General features: G+C 32.4%; 1 protein-coding gene across 2 annotated transcripts in view; it reads left to right on the forward strand.

Moving 5' to 3' along the window:
- The window catches only part of Diaph2 (diaphanous related formin 2), a 752,478-nt gene that overhangs the window by 215,512 nt on the left and 523,426 nt on the right, over positions 1-13,540 (forward strand). For both annotated transcript variants that reach the window (XM_059251575.1, XM_059251574.1), the window contains 4 exons: positions 305-379; positions 462-531; positions 3,857-3,993; positions 4,905-5,013. In XM_059251575.1, coding sequence (XP_059107558.1) covers positions 305-379; positions 462-531; positions 3,857-3,993; positions 4,905-5,013 — 391 coding nt within the window. The remainder of the gene's footprint in view (positions 1-304; positions 380-461; positions 532-3,856; positions 3,994-4,904; positions 5,014-13,540) is intronic.

The raw sequence follows: 13,540 nt of genomic DNA on the forward strand, positions 1-13,540 counted from the left end.
GAGGAGGAGTTGATTTGGGGGAGTGGAAATAATGGAAGATAAGCTTTGCTCATAAATTCTGGCTTAAGTATGTGAACTATCTTATGCAGTGCAATATAGGGGCAAGGAAACCATGAAGATATGGCTGGGATTTAGGTGATGATACTATGGTCATCCTCACAGTCAAGCCTTTTGTCAGAGTGTAAAGAAATAACACATATAATTAGTAAGGAAGTTTTATCATGTTTGAAAACAAAAAAATAATTTTAATATCTAATGTGCTAAATATATGAAGTTACTTATATATACTCTTTTCAATTCTTAGCTGGGTTAACAACTTTGGCCATGAAGGACTTGGACTTTTACTGGATGTACTGGAAAAGCTTCTGGACAAAAAACAGTAAGAATAAACATTTAAAACCTTTCATATATGGGAAAAAAATTTTAAGCACAATGTAATATGTTTTTTCTCACTAACTTAGGCAAGAAAATATCGACAAGAAGAATCAGTACAAACTCATTCAGTGCCTGAAAGCATTTATGAATAATAAGGTAAATGGTGTTTACTTATTCCTCTGTTACAAAAGGGGAGAGCTTGCTTGATAGTATGAAAGTAAGAAAGAGATTAAACAGTGGGTATTTATTCAAGTTTTAATAATATGTTTATAATGTAGATCATTATGAGTTAACTATAAGTCGTTTTAAAAGTATATTTTACTTCACACAATATTGGCATATTTTGCAATTATGCCAACAATATTAGTTTAGCTCTCAAATTTGATGATATGTGTTTCCTTTTGTGATATCATGGTTTATTTATTTTTAAATATTTATGTGTACCTGTTGCTATATTAGTTTATGTGCAGCACATTCATGTAGGTGCCCATTAAGGCTAAAGGGAATCAGTTCCCCTAGAACTCAAGCTACAGGCTTGAGCTGCCTAATGTGGGTGCTGGGAATCGAACCTGGATTCTCTATATGAGGAGTATGTACTATTAACTGCTGAAGCATCTTTTAAACCCTAGTAGTATGGAGATTTTAATGTCATAAGTTGAATACCATTTCCATATGGAGAAAGAAGTTTTATTTTATTGAAAACGAAAATTCAAGGGTAGGGATAAGTTTCAACTAATTTGATAAGAGTGTTATTTCAGTTACAATGATTTAACATGCATAAATTAAATCTGTAGAAAATAGCTTGCATTTTTGTATATGTAAAATACTGTTTGTACTATACAATAACTTTGACTAATTAATTTGCTTAATTACATTAATTACTTTTAGGTGGTATTTTAATATTCTCAAAATACTTAATAGAAACTAAGTAATTATAGTAATAACCAAGAACTTGCTAAATGTGAACCATAGCTATTAATAATCAATGCAATAGTACTGTATATTTAAGTACTACACAAATACTTGTTCTTTGGTATATGCAATTATATGTTACTGTCTGTATCATATGCCCATATTAATCAGCAAATAGTTTTATTGGTACATGCAGTGCATGGTTGCTAATGAATTCCTTCCTCACATATACTTTTACTGCTATTTCTTGAGGTTTATTATCCTTTTACATTTAATTATGGGTATGTATGATGCACCAATACGTGCATTTGAAGGTCAGAGTACAATTTGAGGGAGTCACTTCTTTGCTTCTACCATGTGGGTCCCAGGCATCCAACTTTGGTTTCAGGCATTTTATCAAGTACCTTTATACTCTGAGCTGTCTTGCTCATCAATTTGGAAATTTCTTTTAGAAAAACTCCCATTAGTAATAGTACAGAATTTCTCTTTTGTGCTTTTGGCCTTTAGATATCACACTCCATGGGATCTAATGACTAACAACAACACATTTAATAGAACATTGTTTCTCCATAACTCAAGAAGGACCTCTTTCTGCAACTGATAAAAGTAGTAACATCATAGAAAGAGAACACAATACTAGAAATCAGAGATGAAGATCACATTTTGTCAGTCCTAAGCAGACAGGGCCTTTGAAAAATAACTTAGCCTCTGGCTAATCAGTCTCCTCCTCTCTAAATTCAGCTATGGGAGCTTTTGTTCTACATTCTTATTGATTCATGTTGTCAGCTATCTTAGTTTTGTAGGATAACAACTAATTATAATTAAAATACTGACTAAAGAAAGTTATATTAGTAGGATTTCCTATACAGCCCTACTCCCACAGGAGATACTCAGATATGTCAAGACTCACTTTCTTTTTCTTATGTGTTTGTTATTTTTGAAGAACATGATGATTTAGTTTAAATTATTCTAAACTAAATGGGAATTTTTGTTAAGCTATGTTTATGATTTGGATATATATACACAGCACATGAATAAACAAATCCTTTAAATTATAGGCATGTGAAACAATGCATAAAACAGAGATTCTGAATAGAAAGCACACAGTATATATTTATTTTAAACTGGAATACATTTTCCAATTCGAGGAAGGTAAATTGCATCTGAAATGACGTTACTTACATCAGAAACTGTTATAAAAGTCTGCATGTTCCCTTATTTATTAAGGTCCACACTAAAGTCATATTTAAGAAATTTAGCCTGGGCCTGGAGAGGGTGGCTCATGTCTTTAATCCCAGGACTTGGGAGACAGAGGCAGGCAGATCTTTGCATTTGAGGTCATCCTGGTTTATAGAGTGAGTTCCAGAAAAGGCTTCAAAAGCTACACAGAGAAACCCTGTCTTGGAAAACTAAAATAAAAAAAAAGAAAAAGGAAAGAAGAGAAAAAGTTTAGCCTGGCCCCCTTTTCTCTTAGAATTTAAATTAAGAATCTTCATGCTGTTCATATGTTTGATACTTTGCCAAATGTTATCTTGTAATGTTTCCCAATGAAATGTAATGTTGCCATGGAATGAAGCAAACTTTTAATGAGAAAATGAAAATATACTTTGTAAGACAAAGGTGAAAAGACAAGTATCTTACCATTAATTTTTGATTTGGAAATCTACCTATTGGCATTTTTGAATGCATGTGGATATACACTGGATTCATGCCTAGAAAATAAGTGAAACTGGTATTTTCTTTGTTCTTCTGACTATTGTATGTAAGGAAACCCAAGTGCATGATGGTGTTGCTGCCTAAGAGATGATATAAAAGGGCAAGAAAATCAGAGAAAGTCCGTATCATTTATTTATTACTTTAACTAGCATATAGTATGCTTTTTATTTTAATTTGTTTCATTTTATATACCAACCACAGTTACCCCCTCTCCCTTCCTCCTACTCCTCCCTCTTCCCCCAACTCTATCCCTGATCCACTCCTCAAAGAGGGTAAGGCCTCCAATGGGGAGTCAACAAAGTCTGGCAAACCAAGTTGAGGCAGGACCAAGCCCCCACCCCCCCTTCATCAAGGCTGAGCAAGGTATCCTATCCTAGGTAATGAGCTCCAAAAAGCCAGTTCACATATAATATACTTGAAGCACTTTAACATTTTTGTCTCCTGTGTTTATTTTAATGTTTGATGCAAATAAATTAGAAAACTTAACTACAAATTCCAGACTTTCCTAAGGATACATCACGACATAAATAAAGTTGATTTAAAAATACATTTAGTATGTGTTTGATACGTTCTTGTTTGTTAGAAAAATACTACTTGTTCCAATATTTCTTCTAAATATTTTTAAAAACTTTATTGAGGAATATTGCAAATCATTTTTATTCAAGCTACAAATTTCTAAAATGTAGTCATTTCAAATAAAATAAAAGTAAATAACTGCATTTGAGGAGAATTTACATAATTAGTTATCTAGCCACTGTGAAGGTATTTTTTTGAAAATTTTATTTATTTGGGGTTTATGTTAAATGAAAAATATGTTCTATAGACATTTCAGTTTTATTTGTTTGTTTTTTAGTTTGGACTGCAAAGGATTCTAGGAGATGAAAGGAGTCTTTTATTGTTGGCAAGAGCAATTGACCCCAAACAACCCAACATGATGACTGAAATATTAAAAATACTTTCTGCTATTTGCATTGTTGGGGAAGAAAACATGTAAGTATTCACATGTTCCATTTGTTGTGTTGAAAAATGACACCTGAAAAATTAGTGTCTTTTCTTTTTGATAACTTGCAGAAAAATATTAGTAGGTCTTAGAACATTTTTGGTTGACATCCTTCTTTTGTTTGTATTTTACCTTTTTTGGATATTATATAGTTAAATTTGTATAAATTAAAAGGTTAATATAAAATAAATAAATGGAATTTTGTCTTACTGAAGATAACAGTCAATTGGAAATGTGTTAAAATCAAAAAGTTATTTTGGGAAACACACAGGAGACACACACATGATGTTAGATACACACACACACGCACACGCACATGCACATGCACACAGGTGCTTGCCATGCATGCATAAACATTCTACTGTTTATTATGCAATTTAGTTCGCAATATGAAGTATAGCTGGTTGTGAATCACTACTGCATTTGCCAGATCCTCTGTAAGAGCAGCCAGAGCTCTTAACTGCTAAGCTACCTCTCCAGACCCCAATTTAGCTTCTTTAATTAAATCAACTAGATTTTTTGTGTTATTGTATCATTGTATTATTCTTTATCTTGTATGGTAACTTAACATGAAATGAACTTACCCAATAAAAAGAAAGCAAAGTGTAAGTTTGTAGATGAATGTTTGGAACACAAACACAAACAGCTCATACAGAAAAAAATTAGCATGTGAAGTAATATGTATGTTAATTAGCTCCAGTTAGATATTGCATAACAGGGATATTTTAAAAACACTATTTTATATACTACAAATACTTGAAAGTTTTATCTATTAAAAGTAAGTGATGTGAAAGTTTCAATGGTTTATATAAACTTCAAACACTAAGAATAAAATAGAGAATGAACTATGTTCATCATATGAAATATTTCTCATTTCTGTTTCCTTTGTTTTTGTCTGTAGTCTAGACAAACTTTTGGGTGCCATCACTGCTGCAGCTGAAAGAAATAACAGAGAACGATTTTCACCAATTGTGGAAGGACTAGAAAACCATGAAGCATTACAACTCCAGGTTGGGTCTTTTTGTCATGAAACACTTGAGTTATATTTTGAGTACCTGCATTATACCAACTCCTTTTCAGCTGGCATTAATAGGATAGAATGTAAAAGTACATTTTTTTTGCGTTATTCACAGTTTTGTTTATTTAAATTCATTTGTAATTAAGAAAATTGCTTCTTCATCATCACTAATATTTTATGCATTATAATAATTAGTGGGAAATTGAAGCTTTAGCAGTAATCTGGGCCAAAGTGCAAGCAGTTCAGTCAGTACTATTTGACTAATTTAATAAAAATTTTAGGCTTTTGTAGAAATGTAAGAGAATATTCAGGTATGGTGTCATAGCATGGTACTCTTTTTAATAGTCAGATATCTGAGTCAGGAGAGTCACAAAATCTTGGCCAGCCTGGGCTACAAATGACCAAAAAACAATTAAAAAAGAGAATTCAATATACTTCTTTTTGTGCCTTTCAAAAAACAATCATAAATTTGACTCACCAGTGTGAGAGAGGATTGAATTGTATCCCGTGTCCAGGACCCTCTAAAAACTTTGTAGACCCAGGAAAAAAAAACATGTTTCATTTTAAAAATGACAAAATCCATTGTTTTTAATGATTTTAGGAAATGTCTACTTTATTAAAGGCTATTTTGTTCTTGAGGGATGAGAAATCACGTTTATTTCCCATATTTAGAGATGATCTTCTGGCACATTTTATTTTACCTATAAAGTTTGATTTAATTCTTGTACTAAATCAGCTTCCTAAGTATTATCCATTTCTCTATCAGGTGGATAGGCAGAATGAGATTGCGTCACTTGTATAAGTGGACATGGTGTGGAAGAGCCAGAATTTGATATCAACGTGCTCTTTGTTTTAGTGTACACACTACGTGAAATATCATTTAAAATGTTATGTCATCACTCAGAGATTTTGCCTTTATATTTAATTTTTGAAGTTATTTTATAGTGAGTATACATATGAAAATTTTTTTACTTGATGTGAAACAAATACCATACAACTTTTATTTTTATTGTGTTATGAAGTATTGACGTCTTTTTTTTGTCACAGTTGGAAACTGTGTCTACAGATAAATTGGCTTACCTAAAGAGAATCTGTAGTAGTGTGAAACTGTACATGTTTCTTCAGACATGTAAAGATCTTTAAAAAGTTTTCTACTTCAACTATGATGAGGATATTGATAATATTTTATCGTATGTTCTTATGCACTGGTGTTCTTAAAATTGAGATTTTTTCCCTTAGTGTTTTCCTATATATGACACAGTTTTTCATATTATTATTAGTTTTAGTCTCAATCAAATTTCATACTTTCTAAGGAAAGCCTGAAGTGTGCATTTTTTGATGTTTTCTCCAATGTTTTGTCCTTGTTGCTGTGTTGGCTGTGCTTCCTTGACTAGATGGCTTTCACTGCTAGACATGCATATAAGCCTGTACTTTACTTCCACAGTTTAGCAGGGCTCAAGTATTTTATTTAGATTCAAAGTTTTCATTGCATTTGGAACAGTTTGCGATATGTGGGACAAGTACATTTGCATAGTTAAAAATATTTAAATGAAATTTCAGCCACAATTCTGTGTTATATATTATCTTCAGTTTACTGATCAGGGAACTGAGTTGCAGGGAGGCTATGTGATCTCTAAGAATCACACAGCTGTTAAGGTTTAGAATGATGGTTTGAACTTAAATGTTTTTGATATCTGCATCTAGAATTGTATGTCCATTATAGTAACACCTCCACAAAAAAGTGACATTGTCATTGTAGAATCGTTTAGCCCAGACAGTGAAACACTACTGACACTCTCTAGACTTCATGGTGCTGCACAAAACAGAATGATTAAGTAGCAAGTGTTTAACAAGTACCATATGGAAAAATCATAGACATCTTGCTAAATATTCAAGAAATTTTTGAATACTGATTATGGATGCAAACATATGCAAACTACAATTTGAAATTTCCTATTTTAATGAGCTATAAAATTTAGTAATTTATTATATACAGAGCCTAGTACTCTCCCAAGAATTGTGAAGTGGGTTTATTAGGCATATTTAATATGAATGAGAAAATATCCAGTAAAAGTTACAAATATGTTCAGAATACTGAAATTAAAAACAAAAGTTAAAATCTGTTTAAAAACTGTAATTCATGTTGTATTTTAACAGAATTACTTTTCTATTTTTGTCGTGTCCTGAGACCTCTTATTAGAATGTCATGAAGTAATTATGTTCAAATACTGAACTAATTATATTTTAAACTAACAATTTCTTACAGATGTTTTCTAGCCCAGTTAGGACAGGATTTTCATTACTTTCATTAGTTTGAGGAACATATCAGGGATAAATCACATCAACATGTGTACACTCTTCATTGCCTTACCTTCAGCTCAGTTGCACTATTCAGTCTCTCAAACTGCAGCACCTGAATTTTTATACTTGCTAGCCTCTCATCTACCTTTATATCTTGTAGCACATGTCTCTAAAAGAATAAACTTATTTTCTCTATTTTCTAAATTAATTTTCACAACTTAGCTTTTTCCTAGCCTTATGAAATCTTTAATGATCCTCTAATTCCAAAATCAATGATTTCTTCCAAATTGTGGCTACTTGTCACCATTGATCAACATGTCCTCTTTGAAAATTTTATTTCCTTTGCTTCTCTGGGTACCATTCTTTCTGTGCGGTCTCTGAATAGCCTCTGTTTATTATATGTTTTTAATGTATCTTTTCTCTTCTGACTTCCCAGGAATATTTCCCCTATTTTTTTAATCACTCACCTATACCAATTATTATTTTACACCAATCTACTTATATATTCATATGTGTGTATTCACCAACATGTGTTTATGCTCATGAATATACATGCATATTTTCTCCATGCATATTTTCAGTTGCTTCCATAGCTTAATATATAACTGTGTTCCAGCAAATCTTCTGATGCATGTGAAGGTCACGTTTCTCTCTCTCTTCAAATTCATGTCTTTGAGTACCTAACTAGGTTTATTATAGGACTCCCACAAGTAACAAATTAAAAACATCACTTGTGAGTGCTACGCCACATAGCATTACAATTTACATATGTTATCTCATTTCAATTACACTGCAAATCTGAGAATTATAGAAGTAATATCTGGTGAGGTGAAACTTGAATTTGGCCTTAAAAGATAAGAATTTCACTGATATTATGTCTTCTAATAGAGAAGCAATATTAAGTTAGAGTCCAGGCAAGAAGGGCTTGTTGTGTGTGAAAATGGAGGCCCTCATAGTCTGCCAGTTATTTTACAAAAGGAGACAGAAGACAATACAGACATCCATTTAAACTTTATTTCTATGTGGTGAGACAGGAAAATTCAAAGTAAACTGACCTTTAATATTCTTTTATTGGGTAGAGAAGGTAACATGATTAACATCCAGTGAGTAATTGTTAAAATAGCCCATTTTCTCAGGCTAGAATTAGTTAGAAAGCTGCCATGTCTCTGTAGGATTTCAGGAGTTGTGCAGAGAAGTGTGGTAGCCTGATTTATTGCATATTAAACTGTTTTCATATTAGAATAATGGAGAAAGTCTTCTGTTATAATTGGATATGGTACACAAATGCATTTCACCAAATATATTTTTCATAATGTGTGATAGCTTCACTAAGAATATCATAGATATATCACATATACTTAGTATAGTTATCCTCTTGGCATATGAATTAGGACCAAAAAGTGAAATAAAAGTAAAAATTGTTGACATTAAGCTGTCATTGAAATTATCAAGTCTACCAAAGCAATTTTTTGGCAAGAAAAACCTGTTGGCCTTTAATCAGAACCTAACTTTTTGTTTTCTGGCATTATCTTATGGAGGCTGAGAATCTGATTTCTATTTGTGGCAGACTAAGGGCATAAGTTGGAAGGGTGGGAGAGGATTTTTCCTATACCCACATATTAAGATCCTCAAGATGTGACCACACACAACCTGGCAGCAAGGGAGAGCTAAATAGAAGTTTAGTAAACTACTGAAATTAAGACAACTAACTGCCAGTAAGCTAAGTCCCAAGCCTATACTCCATTATATATATATAAAAAACATGGAGCATTGTATAGCCAAATTTGAACAATAGAGTTGCTTTTTCATTGTAACAAGAAAAATTCTGGCTTTAAGTATACCTTCAGTTTTCAATCTGTTTCAAAGTTGAATAAATGTATTTATTATTATAATGGTAGGTAAGAGTGATTCTCATTCTATGAAAAGGAGCAGACTACTTTAAAATATATCACATTGGCTTTCTAGCTCTATTTGACCATTATTGATCAGGACTTTCTAAATGCCCTCTCCTTCATTTCTGTGATACTAAGCTCTCCTTTTTTTTCTTTCATTTCTGTTTTACCTAAAGATTCCTATGTGTATGTTTGGTCCTTATTTTTTTGAGTCTAAGATCTTATTTTATATTTTTTTCAAATTTGGTTTTATAAAATAATGACAAATCCATTGGGTTCACTCTAAAATTTTCATACATATTTTGTTTTTGTTCATTCTCTTCTGCTCTTCTCCCCTTTCCTCATGCTTCTATCCTATGTTGATCTCCTTCTTCCCCCAGTATCTCCCATTTCATTTTCATCTCAAATATAGTCAATGACCTCCCTCTTAGAATAGCCTTTTTATCTCTCCTGGACCCCTTTCTGAATTTAGGATCTGTGTCCCCATATACATCTATGAAAATGAAAATCAAAGGTTTGTGTATATGAGAGAAAGTTTGATCTTAGGAGCTTTGGTTCTTCATTTTTTCTCATTTTGATGATTTGTCCACTGTCTTATCCATCCTTCTGAGTTCAGCAAGATATGTATTTGTCTAAGCTCTTTGCATCCAATTCCTCTGTCCCTTTCAAATGTGTTCAAGTCCTTCACTACCTCTAACTATGTTCATCTTGCTGTTATAAATCCTCAACCTCTCTAACCTAATTCCTTCTCCACCATGACCTACCATTCTCTTGTATTCCTTCTTGATCATTATGGTACAATTAACATACACCAAAAATGTAATAGTTGACTTCAAATCCACCTTTACTATATATCCTTTACTACATAAATCTTGCATTTCTTCAATCAAGTACATGCTGGATTCTACTATGTTAATTTTGTACTTCTTTCTATGCATAGTATCTGTCTGTCACTATGCTGTGGCCAGGTTTGTTTGTTTGTTTTTTAAATTCAGGGAATTCTCTGTATTTTAGACTTTGGTCTGACTTTTTTTTTTAAATCTTCCACCCTTCATTCTAACCCTTTAAATTCTCTTCTACATTGTTCTGACATGACATTTTGCCACATCACTGCTCAAAATCTTTCAAAGGCTTTTTCTGACCTCTAGGAGTAAAATCTAGTCTTTGTGTCTCTCCTTCCCAAGGGAATGAATAAAAGGACTTCATCATCTGCTTCCTGCATTCTTTCTAACTGTACATTGCACTAGTCTTCTGCATACACTTTCTGATGTACTCATACTACACTGTGCTTTATGTCCATTTTGTGCAATTTCTTCACTCTACCTCTGTACCTTTGTATATAATTCACTTCTTTTGCCTAGAAATCCTTCTCCATTTCTTGACTTAATTAACTTTCCCTGTACATTTGTATAGTTCTTCGTAAGTACTTATTTTGACTTAAACCATCTTTTTCCCTAACTCCTGCTGTGGCTAGGATAAAGAAAGACCTTGTTAATGTCAACAGAGCACGTAATAAGGTCAAATGTGTGACAGTGTCAATAAAATTTTAAAAGCACAATTTGTCACAGCTAATGGCAATATGGATAATCTGTCTGAGAATGCCCTAGAGTTGGCAATTACTGTAATCCATAACTCTATGAATTGTGATCAAACAGGCAGAGAAATGTTTGCAATTTCTGAAACCTGTTAGTTAAATAAAAGCTTCTCTTATTTTCACAGTTATTTTGTGAAGATGCTCATATGTATTTCATTTGTATTAATGTATTTTATATGCACTCAACCAAGAGCAGGTGTGTGTATATATATATATATATATATATATATATATATATATATATATATGTTTAAATGCATATGAATAAAATATAGATAATATAAAATTTTCCTATTTCAAAAAACAATAAGAAAAGGCACTGCTTATATTTAATGTTTTATCATATGAATTATTATCCGACCCCTGCATATTTGTCTTCAATGAGCAAAATTTTCTGAGTTTCTGTGATGTTTTTTAACACTTTGTTTCTCAATGGCTCTATATTAAAAGCATAAATAAACGTGGGAAACCATTTTGAATGTTAAAGCCATTAAAATATTTAAAAAAATGAAGACTCTGGATATTTGAATTTCTGATATTCAATTTAAGTGCAATTCTACTCTTTCTGGCATGAGGTGAAGATAAATTATATTTAGCAATGCCAGATTGCAACATTGAAATGTATAGAAAGACTCTAGTACTACAATAAGAGGTTCTAGTCTGCTCTTTTTGGCATATTTGTCTTCAATGAGCAAAATTTTCTGAGTTTCTGTGATGTTTTTTAACACTTTGTTTCTCAATGGCTCTATATTAAAAGCATAAATAAACGTGGGAAACCATTTTGAATGTTAAAGCCATTAAAATATTTAAAAAAATGAAGACTCTGGATATTTGAATTTCTGATATTCAATTTAAGTGCAATTCTACTCTTTCTGGCATGAGGTGAAGATAAATTATATTTAGCAATGCCAGATTGCAACATTGAAATGTATAGAAAGACTCTAGTACTACAATAAGAGGTTCTAGTCTGCTCTTTTTGGCATATTTGTCATGTGATCTCAGGGAAGTCACTACATTTTTATAGGTTCATTTCTTTACCCATATATGAAAACGTCTGGCCAGAGTATTTTAGGTTTTTTACTTCTTATGGAATATTTTAAAAGCAGATTGATTTTGCTCTCTAAGAGGACAATATAGTTCTGTCACATCTTTAAATATTGATATCCTTGGAAGCTGAACATCAAAGTTTTGAAACTTTCATTATTTGCGAATGAGGTTTGTACTTAGTTGAGCTTAGCTCTAAAGGGCCAGAACACTGTCTTCATTAATTTTTCCTATGTGGTGATATTCAGTCAAACTTCCTACAGTATATTTTTTATCCATATTGTCCAAAGTGGGACCTATAAATCATATGTAATTTTCAAGACATTGGACTATACCTAGTAAAGGTGAGTTCTTGATTTAGTTCCTATTAATGTTAATCTGTGATTAAAAGATCCTGTTTTGAATAGTAGAGTTCCGTGATGTTCATGTATGTGAACCTGTACACATGTATTTGTATGTGTTTGAATGTACATTCACACTGAATATGGAACACCATGGTGGACAGCAAAAGGGAAAGAGAAGCCATTAATCTGGATGATGGGATGTTCTCTATTTGTTACTTCATGGGATGTATATGGAATGGGATATACTCCAAACCAAATCTCATTTTTTCCTTTTGGTATTTTATTTTAATTTCATTATATATTTGGTAACTCCTTCTTGTTCTAGACAACAAATTGTTAAATTTATTTCATGCTTTTATAATTAATGTATAGCTATAATGTAGATGTTCGTAGTTCACCAAACATGATGAAACATGATGCAACAGATAAATTTTATCATCTTATACAGCCTTAAAATCTGTTCTTGCATGAATCTATATGTGGAGTTTCTAAGAATCTGAAAAATCCTGGAATTGTTTTCTATTTGTAGTAAAATATTATAACTTAGAAATATAATTTTCTTTTTCTATTTGACCTTGCATAACTTACTTAACTGCTGTAAGCTTCAACTTTTCCATGTGCAAAAGAAATGTAATGGTAATATTCATCTCATGTTTTCTATGAGAGTGACTTTAGATAGTAAATTATGTAAAGCACCTAATACATTGTCTGGTACTTCATAAAAATTAAATAATAGAGATGATAAGAGTTTAGGTACATTTAACTATTTGTATTTTGTATTTTTGATGCAGACAATGGTATTTCATAATAATGTGTTGTGCTTCTTGAAACAATTATTTAAGTTTTATTTTTTTTTAGATCTCATGCCTTTAATCCCAATATTTGGGAGTCACAGAACTTTATACCCCCCTTTTTTAATTAATAAAATTTTTTCATTCATTTTACACACCAGTCAAAGATCCCCTTCTTCCCTCCTCCAGCCCCACCATCCTCCCCTTCCCTACCCACTTCCCTCTCCCACCCACAAGAATGCAAGGCCTCCCATGGGGAGGTACATCCAGTAGAGGCAAGTCAAAGCCTTTCTTCCTACTTCAAGACTACACGAGGTGTCCCATCATAGGTAGTGGGCTCCAAAAAGCCCGCTCATGCACCAGAGATGGACTCTGTTCCTACTGCCAGGAGGCCTCCCAAGCAGATCAAGCTACAAAACTGTCTTGCCATGCAGAGGGCCTATTTCAGTCCCATGTATGATCCACAGCTATTGATCCAACTTTCATGAGTTCCCTCTAGTTTGGTTTGGTTGTCCCTGCATGTTTCCCCATCATGATCCTGATGCACTTGCTC

The sequence above is a fragment of the Peromyscus eremicus genome, chromosome X (genome assembly GCF_949786415.1).
Source record: "Peromyscus eremicus chromosome X, PerEre_H2_v1, whole genome shotgun sequence".
NCBI lineage: Eukaryota > Metazoa > Chordata > Mammalia > Rodentia > Cricetidae > Peromyscus > Peromyscus eremicus.